This window comes from Cervus canadensis, chromosome 13, assembly GCF_019320065.1.
Source record: "Cervus canadensis isolate Bull #8, Minnesota chromosome 13, ASM1932006v1, whole genome shotgun sequence".
NCBI lineage: Eukaryota > Metazoa > Chordata > Mammalia > Artiodactyla > Cervidae > Cervus > Cervus canadensis.
In genome coordinates, this window is record NC_057398.1 from 9,093,914 (window position 1) to 9,108,221 (window position 14,308).

General features: G+C 35.4%; 1 protein-coding gene across 2 annotated transcripts in view; it reads left to right on the plus strand.

Moving 5' to 3' along the window:
* Positions 1-14,308, plus strand: part of DTL (denticleless E3 ubiquitin protein ligase homolog) — a 49,212-nt gene that overhangs the window by 20,216 nt on the left and 14,688 nt on the right. For both annotated transcript variants that reach the window (XM_043485707.1, XM_043485708.1), the window contains exons 7-12: positions 84-196; positions 1,440-1,513; positions 3,586-3,689; positions 3,989-4,093; positions 7,143-7,255; positions 12,897-12,986. In XM_043485707.1, the coding sequence (XP_043341642.1) occupies positions 84-196; positions 1,440-1,513; positions 3,586-3,689; positions 3,989-4,093; positions 7,143-7,255; positions 12,897-12,986 (599 nt within the window). The remainder of the gene's footprint in view (positions 1-83; positions 197-1,439; positions 1,514-3,585; positions 3,690-3,988; positions 4,094-7,142; positions 7,256-12,896; positions 12,987-14,308) is intronic.

Genomic DNA, 14,308 nt, shown 5'->3' on the forward strand with positions numbered 1-14,308 from the left:
TCTTATGTATAAATGTTATAGTCAGCATAGGAATAAATTTCTGAACCCTAAACCAATTATGTTCTGAAAAAAATATTTTTCAGATGGATTTTACAGGCAAGTGAACCAAATCAGTGGAGCTCATAATACCTTAGACAAGCAAACCCCTTCAAAACCTAAGAAGAAACAGAATTCCAAAGGGCTTGCTCCTTCTGTGGTAAGGTTTTATAGCTGTGTACATGTGTGCAGATCTTGACAGCATCATAAGAGTCTCATTTTGGGGAATTTGTTGGGCATAAAATGAGAGTGATTCAGCTAGTGAGTGAAAGCCTTTATTTCCTCTTGATATTAGTAGTTTATTGTTTAATACTCGTTCAGTACCTACAGTACTGATTCTCAAACTCTAGGGTGCAGCGGAGTCACTTGGGAAATATGTTAAAAATTCAGTTTCCTGAAACTCATCCCTAGAGATCTCCATGCATGCACATCATCTACAGTAGAATAACTCATTAGGAGAGGGAGACGTGTGGTTTAAAAAGCATATTAAGTACCACAGTACCATATTCTGTAGGACAAAGGAATCCCTGTTGTTTTCATAATACAAAACTGCAGAACAGATGTGAGTTTTTTATGTTGTTTTTTAAAAAAAAAAAAATACTTGGCAAAAGATTTCAAAATATTTTGAGAAACATTGGGAAAAATACAAGTACCTGTTTAGCATTTTACAGTCAAAGTTCAAACAGTGCCCATAATATAGCTTTTTTCTTTAAAAAAAAAAATTATCAGTGTTTCTTAATTTATTTTTCCAGTATTCCTGGTCTGTAGGGTCTAAGTTAATATTTTGGGGATGTGTGGTTGCTAAAACATTAGGACTTAAATTACATTGGCCTGAATGGAAACTGACAGGGTTAGTATATAGTCTTTGGAGGCCAGATGAAGTTAAAATGAGTAACTTTTCAGACGTTTCATCAGATTCTGGGGCCAAGAAAACTTAACATAGATTAGGAGGTAAAACTCCACTAGCTCCTTTAAATTTTTCAGAGCATCTTTTATCTATAATTCTTAAGACACTCCTATATGATAACCTGGAAAGATGTCAGCATTTTATAGATGAAACATGCACAAGTTAAATGAGTTTCCTAAGGATACACAGTAGGAATGATTTTAAATATAGCCAGTAGATTTAGGTACTAAAATATTGTGTTAATCACCAGTTTTTTTTTCTTGAATGCAAGTCAGAGTGTTCATAGTATGATATAAGTTAATGTTTTGGTCATTTTCTTGCTAAAATTACTTGTTGATCTGCAGTATATGTTTGACTGGGATTGGAGGGGAAAGATTTAGTCTAGTTCAATTTAGGGGATAAAGACATCATTTTAGTGTCTTGGTCTCTTAATAGTGAAGATTGTTACACCCCAAGTAGGATTTCCTTCTTTTTTTTTTCTTCCTTGTGCTATTAGGATTTCCAGCAGAGTGTTACTGTGGTCCTCTTTCAAGATGAGAACACATTAGTCTCAGCAGGAGCCGTGGATGGGTAAGAAGAGTCTTTATTTCTTGGTTCTTTTGATGAGCTGTCTTTCCTGAACTGTGATGGAGAAGTCATCTAGTCCCATTATAATTTAATGTGTGTGCTTTTAACTTTCAACATAGTACCCAGCTGAGAAGAAGAACTCTAGATCACACTGGAAAATATCTAGTTATTAGGACTCTTGCTCAAATAATTAAATAATTGTCACAGCACATTGTCTAGCATGTAGGAGCAGCATTGGCACCTGCTGCTGCTGTTACAGAGAAGCTTGATGAGTAACTTGCTTGTGTGTGCCGCATAATTTAATCAATGGTTTCCCATTGTATATAAAAGATGTTTATATTATAGTGTAGTCTATTGTGTGTAAGATAGCATTGTGTCTAAAAAAGTCAATGTACAGATCTTAATTTAAAAGTATTTTATTGCTGGAAAATGCCAAAACAATTACAATAATAACGTCAAAGATCACTGATCACAGATCACTATAGCAAAAATAATAATGATGAAAAATTGAAGCATTAGGAGAACTACCAAAATGTGACAGAGACGTGAAATGAGAAGATGCTGGTGGGAAAATGCACTTATAGACTTCCCACAACCTTCAATTTGTGAAAAAATGGAATATCTGCAAAGCACAGTGAAACGAGATATGCCTATATTTTGGGTTTTATCTTCTCTAGTTTCAGTTCAATTCAGTCACTCAGTCGTGTCCGACTCTTTGCAACCCCATGAACCGCAGCACGCCAGGCCTCCCTATCCATCACCAACTCCCAGAGTCCATCCAAGCCCATGTCCATTGAGTCAGTGATGCTATCCAGCCATCTCATCCTCTGTTGTCCCCTTCTCCTCTTGCCCTCAATCTTTCCCAGCATCAGGGTCTTTTCCAATGAGTCAGCTCTTCACATCAGGTTGCCAAATTATTGGAGTTTCAGCTTCAACATCAGTTCTTCCAATGAACACCCAGGACTGATCTCCTTTAGGATGGACTGGTTGGATCTCCTTGCAGTCCAAGGGACTCTCAAGAGTCTTCTCCAGTACCACAGTTCAAAAGCATCAATTCTTCTGCACTCAGCTTTCTTAGTATCCTAAAAGACGGAACCTGAATCTGAGCATGTAGTTGGCATTTCAGGGAGTACTCTAACTAGATTCATGTTAAGGCCTAAGGACTTTCACATACTTTCTATTCATGATTGGTCTAAATTTTTGGCTTCCATATGAGTTTGTGATACTAATTGATTTTTTACTTTGTTGAAATTTAAGTTCATTGAGTATAGGGACTCTTTCTTTTTAAAATATTCTTCTTTGCCCCCTTTTTGCCCATTATATCTCCCAAGATATCCCTTCCTTCAAAAAGTTTAATTTAAAAATATGATGGCTTAATAAACTTAAGATTTCTGTTGTGTTTTCTAAACACTAAAACTCTTCTGTGGACCAAATTCTCAGGCACAAATGAAGGATTATCTAAAGGTTATTAGTTATATTTGTAAATGGCTTTCTTTGTGAAAGCTTTCTTTCCAAGGAATACTGCCCTTTTATAACCAAGCTTGTGTTTTCAAGTTGTCTACAAAGTAGATCTCGAAAATTAGGAGAATTATCCCAATAGTTGAAATGTAAAAATACTCTTCTTTCACAGGAAAAGTTGTTTAGACTGGATTTCTTAAAGAGTTAATGTATAGAGATACAACCGTAGGGACACAGTTTTGTACTTAATGATGTCAAAGGTTACAAGCGGAATGTTAAAGGCTTAGGAAGTGTTGTTTTTCTTTCCCTGAAAACAATGAAACAATGACTGTCGGCACTCAACCTCCGTCTTCCTTTTCCGCTCTCTCGAAGTAAACTCACGGCAACCCATCTGTGGGTCAGAACACATCTGTTTCCGTTCTGCTGGATTTGTTAGCCTGACATTGTAGACAAGAGTATGAGATAGTTCAATCTGTTTCCCAATGAAATATCCTCACTGTAGCTGGTTGATGTGCCAGAGGAATTAGATTAAATTCATTTCACATTCAAACGTAGTTGAAACTGATTGGTGTTGGAAAAGGACTACAAAATGACTATTTCTTCACCTTGATTTTTAGCATAATCAAAATATGGGATTTACGTAAGAATTATACTGCTTATCGACAGGAACCCATAGCATCCAAGTCTTTCCTGTACCCAGGTAGCAGCACTCGAAAACTAGGTAAGCCTTTGTATTCTGTAGGACCCTTTGGAGGGCTTTTTTGGATATGTAAGTTTTGTCAAAATTTTAAAATAAATATCAAGCTAGTTTTCAGCAACTGTTATTCTCAGTTGACTTGAGAAACTAGTATATGAAAGTATCTTTTTGAAGTTAAAAAACTCAGAAGAATAATTTTGGTTTGTAGAAATTTGGGGGAATAAGAATTCTGATGATACTTCTTATGAAATGATCTAAAAAGATCATTTTCACCTCCAGTGCTCTGTCATCAGCACTTGGCTAACTCATATTCCTTTTTCCAGGATACTCAAGTCTGATTTTGGATTCTACTGGCTCCACTTTATTTGCTAACTGCACAGATGACAACATCTACATGTTCAATATGACTGGATTAAAGACTTCTCCAGGTAGGATCTTAGTCATTCAGATTCTTTCCTGGAAAATAATATGGTTTTTTTTTCATTAATGATAATTTAATGTTGTTTGTTTTTTCTCTACTGAATTTATGAAGACATATAGGAGCTTTGGGGTCTTTGATTAGCTCCAGTGATTCATAGATGTACTAACCTTGTGATGATTTCACAAGTGAACAGAATCCTCCCTGTGGTGGCTTAATTTTAATCGCAAGTCTTTCCCGAAATTATGCCCCTTTAGGTGTACTTAGGATTATTTCAATATTTGTGGGATATAAAAGGATGTTCTGTTCAGCTTTTGTCCTGTGTGTGGGTTATTTGTTAAAATTAGGGGGCTTAGTTTTAAGCCCTCAAAATAGTTCCTACCTACCTCAGCCTTCTCCTTAATGTTGGACAGAGGCTATTTTATTTCTGGATGTTTTCCCTAATCTCACTGTTTTTTTCCTTTAAGAAAATTATAAGTGGAATATATAATTTATAAGTGGACTATAAAAAGCTTATACATTTTATATTTATATATATTACATATATTTATAAGTGGAATATATAAAGCTAATAAATGACATTTTAAAAAATTAGTTTCTCAAGCATACTCTCAAGAGGGTTAGAGTTACATCGTTTTAAGGACATTATCAATTGTTTAAGCAAGCTACATACTTATAACCTACCTATTTCTCATGTATAACTGTCAGAAAAAGATTTTTAATTCTATCACCAATCCCTAGAGCTACCCAGTTCCCACTAAAGTAAGATGCATTGATAAAAAAGAAATCTTGAAATAGTGCAGAATTTAGCTGGGTATTTACAGAAGTTTCCTAAGACTGACCCCAAGCCATTATTAGGACTTCAATACCTATGACAGTATCATACTGTCATTTTTAATGCCCTGCATTAGGTCTGATGTTGTCTAAACAAGAGTAAGAATGTTTGGAAAAGGAAAGAGGTTTTATAACTTTGCTTGCTGTCTCCTTGATTGAAATTAGAACTTGAACAACTCCTGATTTATTTAGTCATATAAAACAAATTCTTCAAAATTTTTCCCCAGAAGATGAAAGCCTAATTATATTACCAGATGTCCAAGAGCTTTTTCTATATCATTTTGTTATGTGTGACACCAAAGGGGGCCTTAAATTTAGTTGTTCTTCTGCCATCAAACAAATATGCCCAAGGCCACTTAACTAATAATTAAGTAACCTTTTCTCTGTGCTCCTGAAATTGTTTGATTGGCTCTCATATATAGATATAGGTTGGCAAATAACATATGTTCCTCAGAAATCGACAGATGTGTGTGTGAGAGAGAAATAGAGATCTAGTAATTGCTTGTCTTTTTCAAAACTTAAGGTCCTGAACTCAGTACTTGATCTTCTATACCTTTAATTCACAGCATTTTATTATACGAAGTGATGTTTATAAGGAAGCATCTGAAGCATCTTAATGAAGCATTTTAAGAGCCCAAATTGTCAACAATTAAACTAATTAAAGCCAGTATAGGTTTAGAAGGATTTTTTTCACATGGATTGAAGCATTTACTATGAATTTTATGTTGGCTTTCTTAGACCAGCAGAGGGCAATAAATACTTAAGAGTTTAGTGGAAAATTTGGTCTATAGTTTTCCATTCATGGCCAAGAGCTGAGAAAGATGAACAATTTTAGTTTTGGAATTATATTCAGAATAAAGGATCCTGTTTATTTTGTGAGGATTTATCTATCATAGTAACTCTATTATACGTGTATCTGAATTGATTCATGTCTTGCTTAACTTTAATAGTTGCAGTATTTGATGTGACAGTGTATTTGACATGCAGGGTTTTTCTTGAAGAGCTTTAAATACAAACTTTGTTTTTTTAATCTAATTTTTTATTCTAGCAAAAGGAAGAGATTTTTGTGAGTACTTATGGAAAGCTGTTAGTTCAGTTCAGTCACTCAGTCGTGTCCTACTCTTTGCGACTCCTTGAACTGCAGCACGCCAGGCCTCCCTGTCCATCACCAACTCCCAGAACTTACCCAGACTCACGTCCATTGAGTCAGTGATGCCATCTAACCATCTCATCCTCTGTCGTCCCCTTCTCCTCCTGCCTTCAATCTTTCCCAACATCAGGGTCTTTTCTAATGAGTCATCTCTTCACATCAGGTGGCTAAAATATTGGAGGTTCAGCTTCAACATCAGTCCTTCCAATAATAATTCTTTTTTCCCCCTCCATTAGAAGATTGCAGTGAAGTATTTTTTCCTTCCTGAATGTATCCTTAAATTTTCCAATGACCGAGATATTTTTTCTTTTATTTCCTGGTAGAGTTCTGATGCCTGAGGCCTCAGGTTTTGGTCTCCTTAGGATGAAATTAACATATCAAGCACAGTATGGTAGACTGGATATTGAGAGGTCTACCCTAACCTAGCTGAGGTATCTTACGTATGCACATATAGTTTACCTCATTGGCCACGTCTACTCTTCAGCCTACCTAAAGTCGAGTTTAAAGGTTACCGTGTCTCAGGTAGACTATCCGTAAATCTTAACTCTCCTTTCACTGATTTTTTACCCATTCATACAACAAATGTTTGAAGATTTCCTCTGTTCAAAGCATTATGAAGTCTGAAGTCTAGTGAGGAAAGAAAAAGATATCTGTGAAATACATCCTTAAGAGATTTGAAGTTTAAGAGGAAGAAAGACCAATGTTTAATACAATGGAAAAAAAAACCTAGCCTGGGGTGAAAAGAGAGGGTCTAACAAAGACATTTTTACTGAAGGATTAGACACCAACTCTGTTCTTCCTTTAGGAATATTTTTTGTCACTTTCTTCTCTATAGCTAACTCCATACCAAGTATTTGGGCTTAGATCATGAGATTGGGTCTAATATAAAGCCTTCCTAGGATTTCCTTTCTTTTTCTGCCAGTGTCCAGTTCTTTTTTATTTGCTGACTTACTTGACCATCTGCTTCATTAGTCAACACATTAGTAAAACTTACTAGGATATGTATACTATCTGCATTTATTTGAAAACTGGAAATAAAAAGAACCAAGTAATTTGATTTTTTTCCTTCTGGCAGTGGCTGTCTTCAATGGACATCAGAACTCTACCTTTTATGTTAAATCCAGTATTAGTCCAGATGACCAGTTTTTAGTCAGTGGCTCAAGTGATGAAGCTGCCTACATCTGGAAGGTAAGTTACCAAACTTTAGCGTTTCTATATCAGATGTTTGGTAAAAATTGCTTTTTGCCTCTTAATACAGCCAAAACTTCACTCTGACTGTGACAATATATCACACTTTCACAGTACGCTTCTCAGAAATCGAAATCCATATCCTCCAGCAGATTTACAGATTATGAGGAAGTTGAGAATTCAGAAGACTGGAAAGACTCTTAAATACTTTGTCCTGCTTCCTGGAAAAACATGCTGTACTGCCTTACTGCCCTGTGTTTTCAGACTCATAAAATTTTGTATTAATTTGGTATAGTAATATAGTACAGTATTTGGATCCTAGAATCCTACACCCCAATCATCCATACAACCTTGCACAAAACACTCATTCAAAAATATTCATGTAATAATTGTATTTTTTACTCCTCTCTAACTGGCTAGTTGTCAAGTTATTAAAATGTGGCTGCTTTGTCAATTTTGTATTTCTTTAATAGCATTATTTATTCATTTATTTATTTTACAGATTCCCTGTTTCTGTTACACAAATTTATAATTTTTTGTTTTTACATTTTAAATAGTGGTTCTAAAGCAGCTACTATAGGCTAAGAAATTTAAAGCTATATTCATTTGAAGTCAAGCAGAGAAAATTGAAATACAAGTAGCACCTGCTAACCACTGGAAAATGACTCTTGTGGAATAATTAATTATAGAAATGTCTGAGTTCAAAGAAAAAGAGCATTGAGGTGTTTTCCTAGGGCTAGAAATAAATGATTGCCCTATAATTTCATAAATGTCATAGACATTGGTGAAATAAATGATCAAAGTTTATTGATTTTAGATTTTAGAATCATAGTGACTGAAACTTCATAGACCTGTAGGTTCAGTATTATTAAATCCCTTTTCAGGAGACAGTTGTATCATCTTTAGTCCTGCCAACTTCCAGGAAGTCATATCTTCAATGCAGGACAGGGATAGATCCTATCAGATATGAGGCATAATTCTTCAGCTTAATTTCAACTAGTCCTGAGGGAGGTACTAAAAAATGATTAAATGTAAAAAAGTAACACTACCTTCTCAAAAGCTTTAGTAACAATAACCTTGATGATCACAGGGTGGAGATATTGTTCTATCCAAGATGCTTTTTTGTTGACCTTGCCTCTTTTTCTTCACACACACCTACTGAATTTTAAATGAAAATTTTCTTAGAAAATATATACTTGAGACCCTCATCTTATGATAAGAGTTTTACATAACTACTTGTCTATAAAATTCTTCTTACTTGAGCTTTAAACTTTATGTGACTAGCACTAATGTTTCTGTTTCATAATCTGGTCTTATCCTGCATATTTATTATCTTTTGGTTTTTCCTTCCCTCACTATCTTACCTACATTCCTTTTTCTGCTTTGGTTCCCAACTTAGCTAGAGGATTTTATTCCTACCAAGGTCAGTATCTTTTAAATTTTTTTTCTTAAAAATAAAATTTCAAACATACCAAAAAACATAATAAAGGATTATGCAAAAAGCAATTAGGCACTGATCATATTTCAAAATCAGTTTTGTAATTATATATATAGTTATGTGTATGTGTATATGTATAGTTTATTGCCAGTACTTTTGTTTGTTTTCTGGCTTTGTTTTGTTTCTGTTTTTTTAATTGCCAATTTCTAAAGTTCCTCTTAGCTCTAGTACAAAGGCTTGCTTTTTTTTTTTTTTTGGTTCCAGGAAATCTGGGTTGAGGGATGCTTCCTCTCCGTAAAGACAAGCAGTAAAGATACTTGGCTGTTCATTAGTAACACATTTTCAAACATCCAGTCAGTGGGTATCACACACATGGGTGACCCTTTCTGAATTCTAGGCTGGGTCACATGTCGGTGCTGAGTGATGTGGTTCAGACATGATGTTCTCCTGCCTGTCCACACATAACTCAGTGTGCAGGTTCTGATATTTGAGATCTTGGCAAACTTACTGCTCCTAAAATTGAATTTGCCTGGTGAGGTGGCTCAGTTTCTCTTTTCCATGGTAAGAAAAGGAGGGTGGGATGTAGTGTGTAATTTAAAACCAGTTGCACACAAGCTGAGTAGTCAGGCCATTAGTTCAGCATTCTCTCAGGTGTAAGGATTTTCCTATGCCAAAAAAGCCCATAGGCACAAGAAAATAGGGTGAAAGAATGGAGTTTTAGATCTCAAGGCAGAAGAGAATGAATGGCCTTCCAGTCCTAACTACTGCCCAGCAAAGAGGAGATGTAATTTAGTTAGGTTTTCTGACACTGAAGCCCAAGAATAAAAATATTTAATATTATGTTTTTTTCTTATTAAATTTCCTATCCCTTGTCCTACCCTAACCCCTGCCCCCCCTTCCCTGGTTCATTTCTGATAGAGCCACTGAATAGTATTGAAGTGGTTATAAATAAACTGATTTGGCACCGTCATTCTACCGCTGACTGGCGAAACATTGAGCCTGACACTTTAGGAAGTGTAAATGATCTCATGGCAGAAATGAAGATTAGGTTTGGTCACTAACTGAGCAGAGTAAGGAGGTTTTTTGAGGAAAGGTGCTGATCTTTTTTGCCTGTTCAAGTATACAGAATGTTTTATGAGGTCTGTAGACTAGGGCCAGTTGCTTCTAAAGGTACCTTCATTGTTCTGAGAGTTTTACCTTAGGAATTTCTCCTGCCTTGAGTTAAGCCTTTATTCTATAACAACTAAAATTTGTAAGAGAAGACATTTTTTGTGTTTTGACCTTTCCCAGGATGCATAGATGTAAAAGTCTCTTGGACTTAATAGTCTTCTCTTTCTATTTAAAAATAGAGGGAGGTTTTCAAAAGTGAAATCATGTCATTATAATAATACTTTTATTATAACTATTATAATGAATATTATAATGAAGTGACAATAAATAGAAATATATTTGAATAAGAATGAAAGATTTAAGTCACCTGAATTTCATTAGAAGAAATTAATCTTCTTTGGAGTAGTCATCAAATATACTTTACCATACTGGGATAGTCCGCAACTGTGAAAACACTTGTTACTAACATTCATAAAAACTTGTTGGACATAAGCTCTCATTCCAGCCTACAACATGCCCTTTCCTCCACTTTTTCTTTTAAATTGAGATAGAATTTGAATACTGTAAAATTCACCATTGTAGTCATTTTAAAGTGTACAGTTCGGTGATTTTTTTTTTTTTTTGTATAGTCACAGTATTGTGCAACCATCTCATCTCATTCCCAGACATTTTTATCACTCCCGAAAGAAAGCCCATAACCTTTAGGAGTCACTCCATCCCTCCCTTCCCCCAACTTCTGGCAACCGCTAACCTGCATTCTGTCTCTGTAGATCTGCCTATTCTGAACATTTCCTATAAATGGAATTATATATAAACATGATCTTTTATGTCTGGCTTTGCTTTCATAAGATTTATCCATTTTGTTATATCAGTACTTTATTCCTCTTTATGGAGGAATATTCCATTGTATTCCATTGTAGACCTTGTTTGTCTATTTATCAGTTGATGGACATTTAAACTTTTCCACTTTTTGGCTTTTTAAAAAAATTATTTATTTATATATTTGGCTGCATCCGGTCTTAGTTGCAGCATGCAGGATCGTTTGTTGCATCTCACAGACTTCTCTCCAGTGTGGCGTGTGGACTTGGTTGTCCTTCAGCATGTGGGATCTTAGTTTCCCCCCCAGGGAGGAAACTGATGTCCCCTACATTGGAAGGTGGATTCTTAACCACTGGGCCACCAGAGAAGTCCCCACTTTTTTGACTTTATGAACAGAGCTACTATGAACATTCATGTACAAATTTTTGTTTGAATATGTCTTCAATTCTCCTGGGAATGTATACCCAAGAGTAGAATTGCTGGGTCGTATGGTAACTAATTCTATGTTTTTAACTTTTTAGGAACCCTCCCCTCGCTTTTAATGCTATGTAAGATACCTGGTTCATGGCAATCATTCAATAAATGCTGACTTCTATTGTTTTTATTCCTGCCTTATTATCAAATTATAAAAAATTTTTCCAGCAGGTCTGTCTTTTGGGTTTTTTTTTTTCCTCTTAAATCCTGTAGATAAATGCAGAAATCTACATATATTCTATTGGTGGGCATTTTTTTTCTTGACATTTATTTTAATCTTCGATATAGACACTCAGGTTCTCCTAGGTATACGTAATGTCTCAGAAACTGAGGAGGGGGCGGTACCGTGAGATGATGAGCTAGAAGCAAGAAGCAAGTAAATACATGGAGTAAAATAATATGTTGTTACCCCGGAGGGTCAGAAGGACATAGGATTTCCTCTTTTAATTTGCTATTACCCATCCTTCTTGGGTCTTGGATAAAGAGAAACTTTGTAGGTTGGGACCATTGAGAATTTCTGTGACTGTTGAGATCATTAGAGTCTATCTTGAAAGCCTTTTCTAAAATCTGCCACCTTGTGAGAGAATGAGTTCTGTGGGATTGTAGGAGTAGGCAGCCAGTGAGATCCTTTTAGAGCTCAGAGAAAAGCCTCCTTTTCTGTTAAACTTTAATTAATCCAGCAAGGCAAATCAGATTCTGCTCTTTATCTTCTTTGGCTTTTTGAATCATTACATATGTGCCGTTTAACCCAGGAGAGGAGTAGTGATAATTGAGTTGGCTACCTCATGAATCAGTGTGTCAGATCTCTTCACTACAGTCTGAGGAGTCCATTAAGTTACTTAGTCATTCTTCCAAATATTCTTCTCAGAGTGCTGCCTCCTTCATATGAATGAACAATGATTAAGAGTCTCAGGTAAATGAGGAGAGAATAATTTCTCCTCTTCAAGTACATATGCTAATAATAGCTATGTGAGTCTGTGCTCTTTGTGTTTTGCTGATTAATGCCCATGGCCTCTGACAGGGATTGACAGCTCTTGAATGAGTCAGCCATCAAACGCATATCACTAATAGCATCCAGTGAGGGGGAAAATATCATTCTTAGTCACCTGTGTAGTACTGCACAATGTGACCCTTCTTTTGTACATTAAAATGTGACAATACTTAACTTGAAAATTTAGTTTCTTTAAGCAAATGAACTGAAAATAAAATTTCAGAGAAATTTTTTTTTTCGCAAAAAAAATACCAAAGTGCCGTGTAGAATATAGTTTTTCCCCCTTTAAAATGAAGGAGTACAACGTTCGGCTTTCATAGAAGTCAGTGAGTTCTTTTGGAAGAAAGACCATCCCCTTGTCCAAAGAGATCTGCTACCATTTCTGAAGTACCTTCAGGATTTAGTAAGTGCGGTGTTCCTGGAAGTAGCTGACTAGAGAAGATCTAAAATTTAGTCTAGGTTCCACTCGAAGTGTTATACCTAGCCGCTGAAACTCACCCTTTCAGTCTTGAATTTTAATCAAAATACGTATAACTAAGTAGTCCTGATTTGAAATAAGACCTGTCCTGGCATCTTACCTCATACTGTTTACTTATTCTGGCTGTTTTCCTTCTGTTTTTTCAGATTAATTACAGAAATACTTTCATTGCCCATTGGGTCTCTTTTTCTGAGCTATAACTAGGCATGTCTAGGGATTTTTGGTAACAACTCTAAAGCTATCTAAGATACAAGTATGGATAAATTTGAAGCCTCTGTCTGGAAGACCTAACACTGCCCTGCTGACCTGTTTGTTTTTGACGGTGTGATAGGTCTCCATGCCCTGGCATCCTCCTACTGTGCTCCTGGGTCATTCTCAAGAGGTCACATCTGTATGCTGGTGTCCATCAGACTTCACAAAGGTTTGTAAGCGAATCTCTGTGTCTGGTTTAAAAGATCACAAATTTGTAGATTTTCCCAATATAGACTTTTATGTTTAAATAAACATTTAAAGATCTAGAGGCCATCCAGGATTTATATCATCATTAATCACACATTCTGTTTTTTTCTACCAAGTGGATTTCTTAGTTCTCTAAAGTCATTCCTTTCCTAAACATAGAATTTAAGTTTTTAACGTTAGTAAAATTTCATCTTAAAATTAAGGTGAAAAGAAAATCTAAAGTGAAGAAAACTAGTATTTCTGACTATGTATGTATTATTAATGTGTATTAAAAGTAATGGCTTGACTGTTCTTCACAGACCAGTTTGGATTCTCACATGCCTGAAAAGTGCTTACTGTGAAGTCTTAAAATGTTTGGCTATCTGTGACTAAACTATGGAAGAAGTAACTCTAAACTGTTATAGACACTCTGAAAAGAAGAAAATATACTGACTTTAAAATAATTTTTTAATAGTGATACTTTAAACAAATTTAAAAAACCTGGAAGGCAGAAATCCCAGAAACAATAAATTCCACATATATATAGGGATTTCATATAATAGTGTCCCTGGTTCCACTCACTCTCCCAGCCCCCCACCTTTGGTCTCTGGGTTACTTTGAATTTACCGGAAATGTTCCTTCTGTGGAGAGTTCCATTTCGTCTATTATGTCCTGAAGGTTTGTTGCCTATTGTCCCTATCTGTTTTTCTATCTTCTAGAATCTTCTCATGGTCTGATCTACTCAGGACATCCCTGCTGGCTTTCAAGTACTACTATGGATTTGCTTTTATTTCTGTATCCCTGTATAGCCATTTCTGTGATGAACTCATGATAGACTTTTTTTTTTTTAATTATTGCTTTAATCACCAATAATTACATCCCAGTGACATTTTCCCTCTTAAGTTTCCATGTGATTTCCAGTGAAATATCTGCTTTTAATAAGGAATTTTATATCTTCATAGAACTTGAAGATGAATTTTTTTCAAATTACTCAGTTAATCATGTCATTTTTCTCCATCCATTGTATATTGTCCTTATCTCTATACATAGAAAAGACTCAAAGGAAGTAGCAGGACTGTTTTCCCATATTCATTTAACAACCGCCTTTTCAAAAGGGTCTTTGAAATAATTTTGTCCCTACCCTAGAATTAGGAATGTAAATTACCCACTTTAAAGAAAAAAGGTTTAGACTTTGAAATTGAAAAAACTTGGATTTAAATTCTAGCTCTGAGCTGGGAGAAAGGGATAGTTAGGCAGTTTGGGAAGGTCATGTGCACACTGCTATATTCAAAATGGATAACCAGC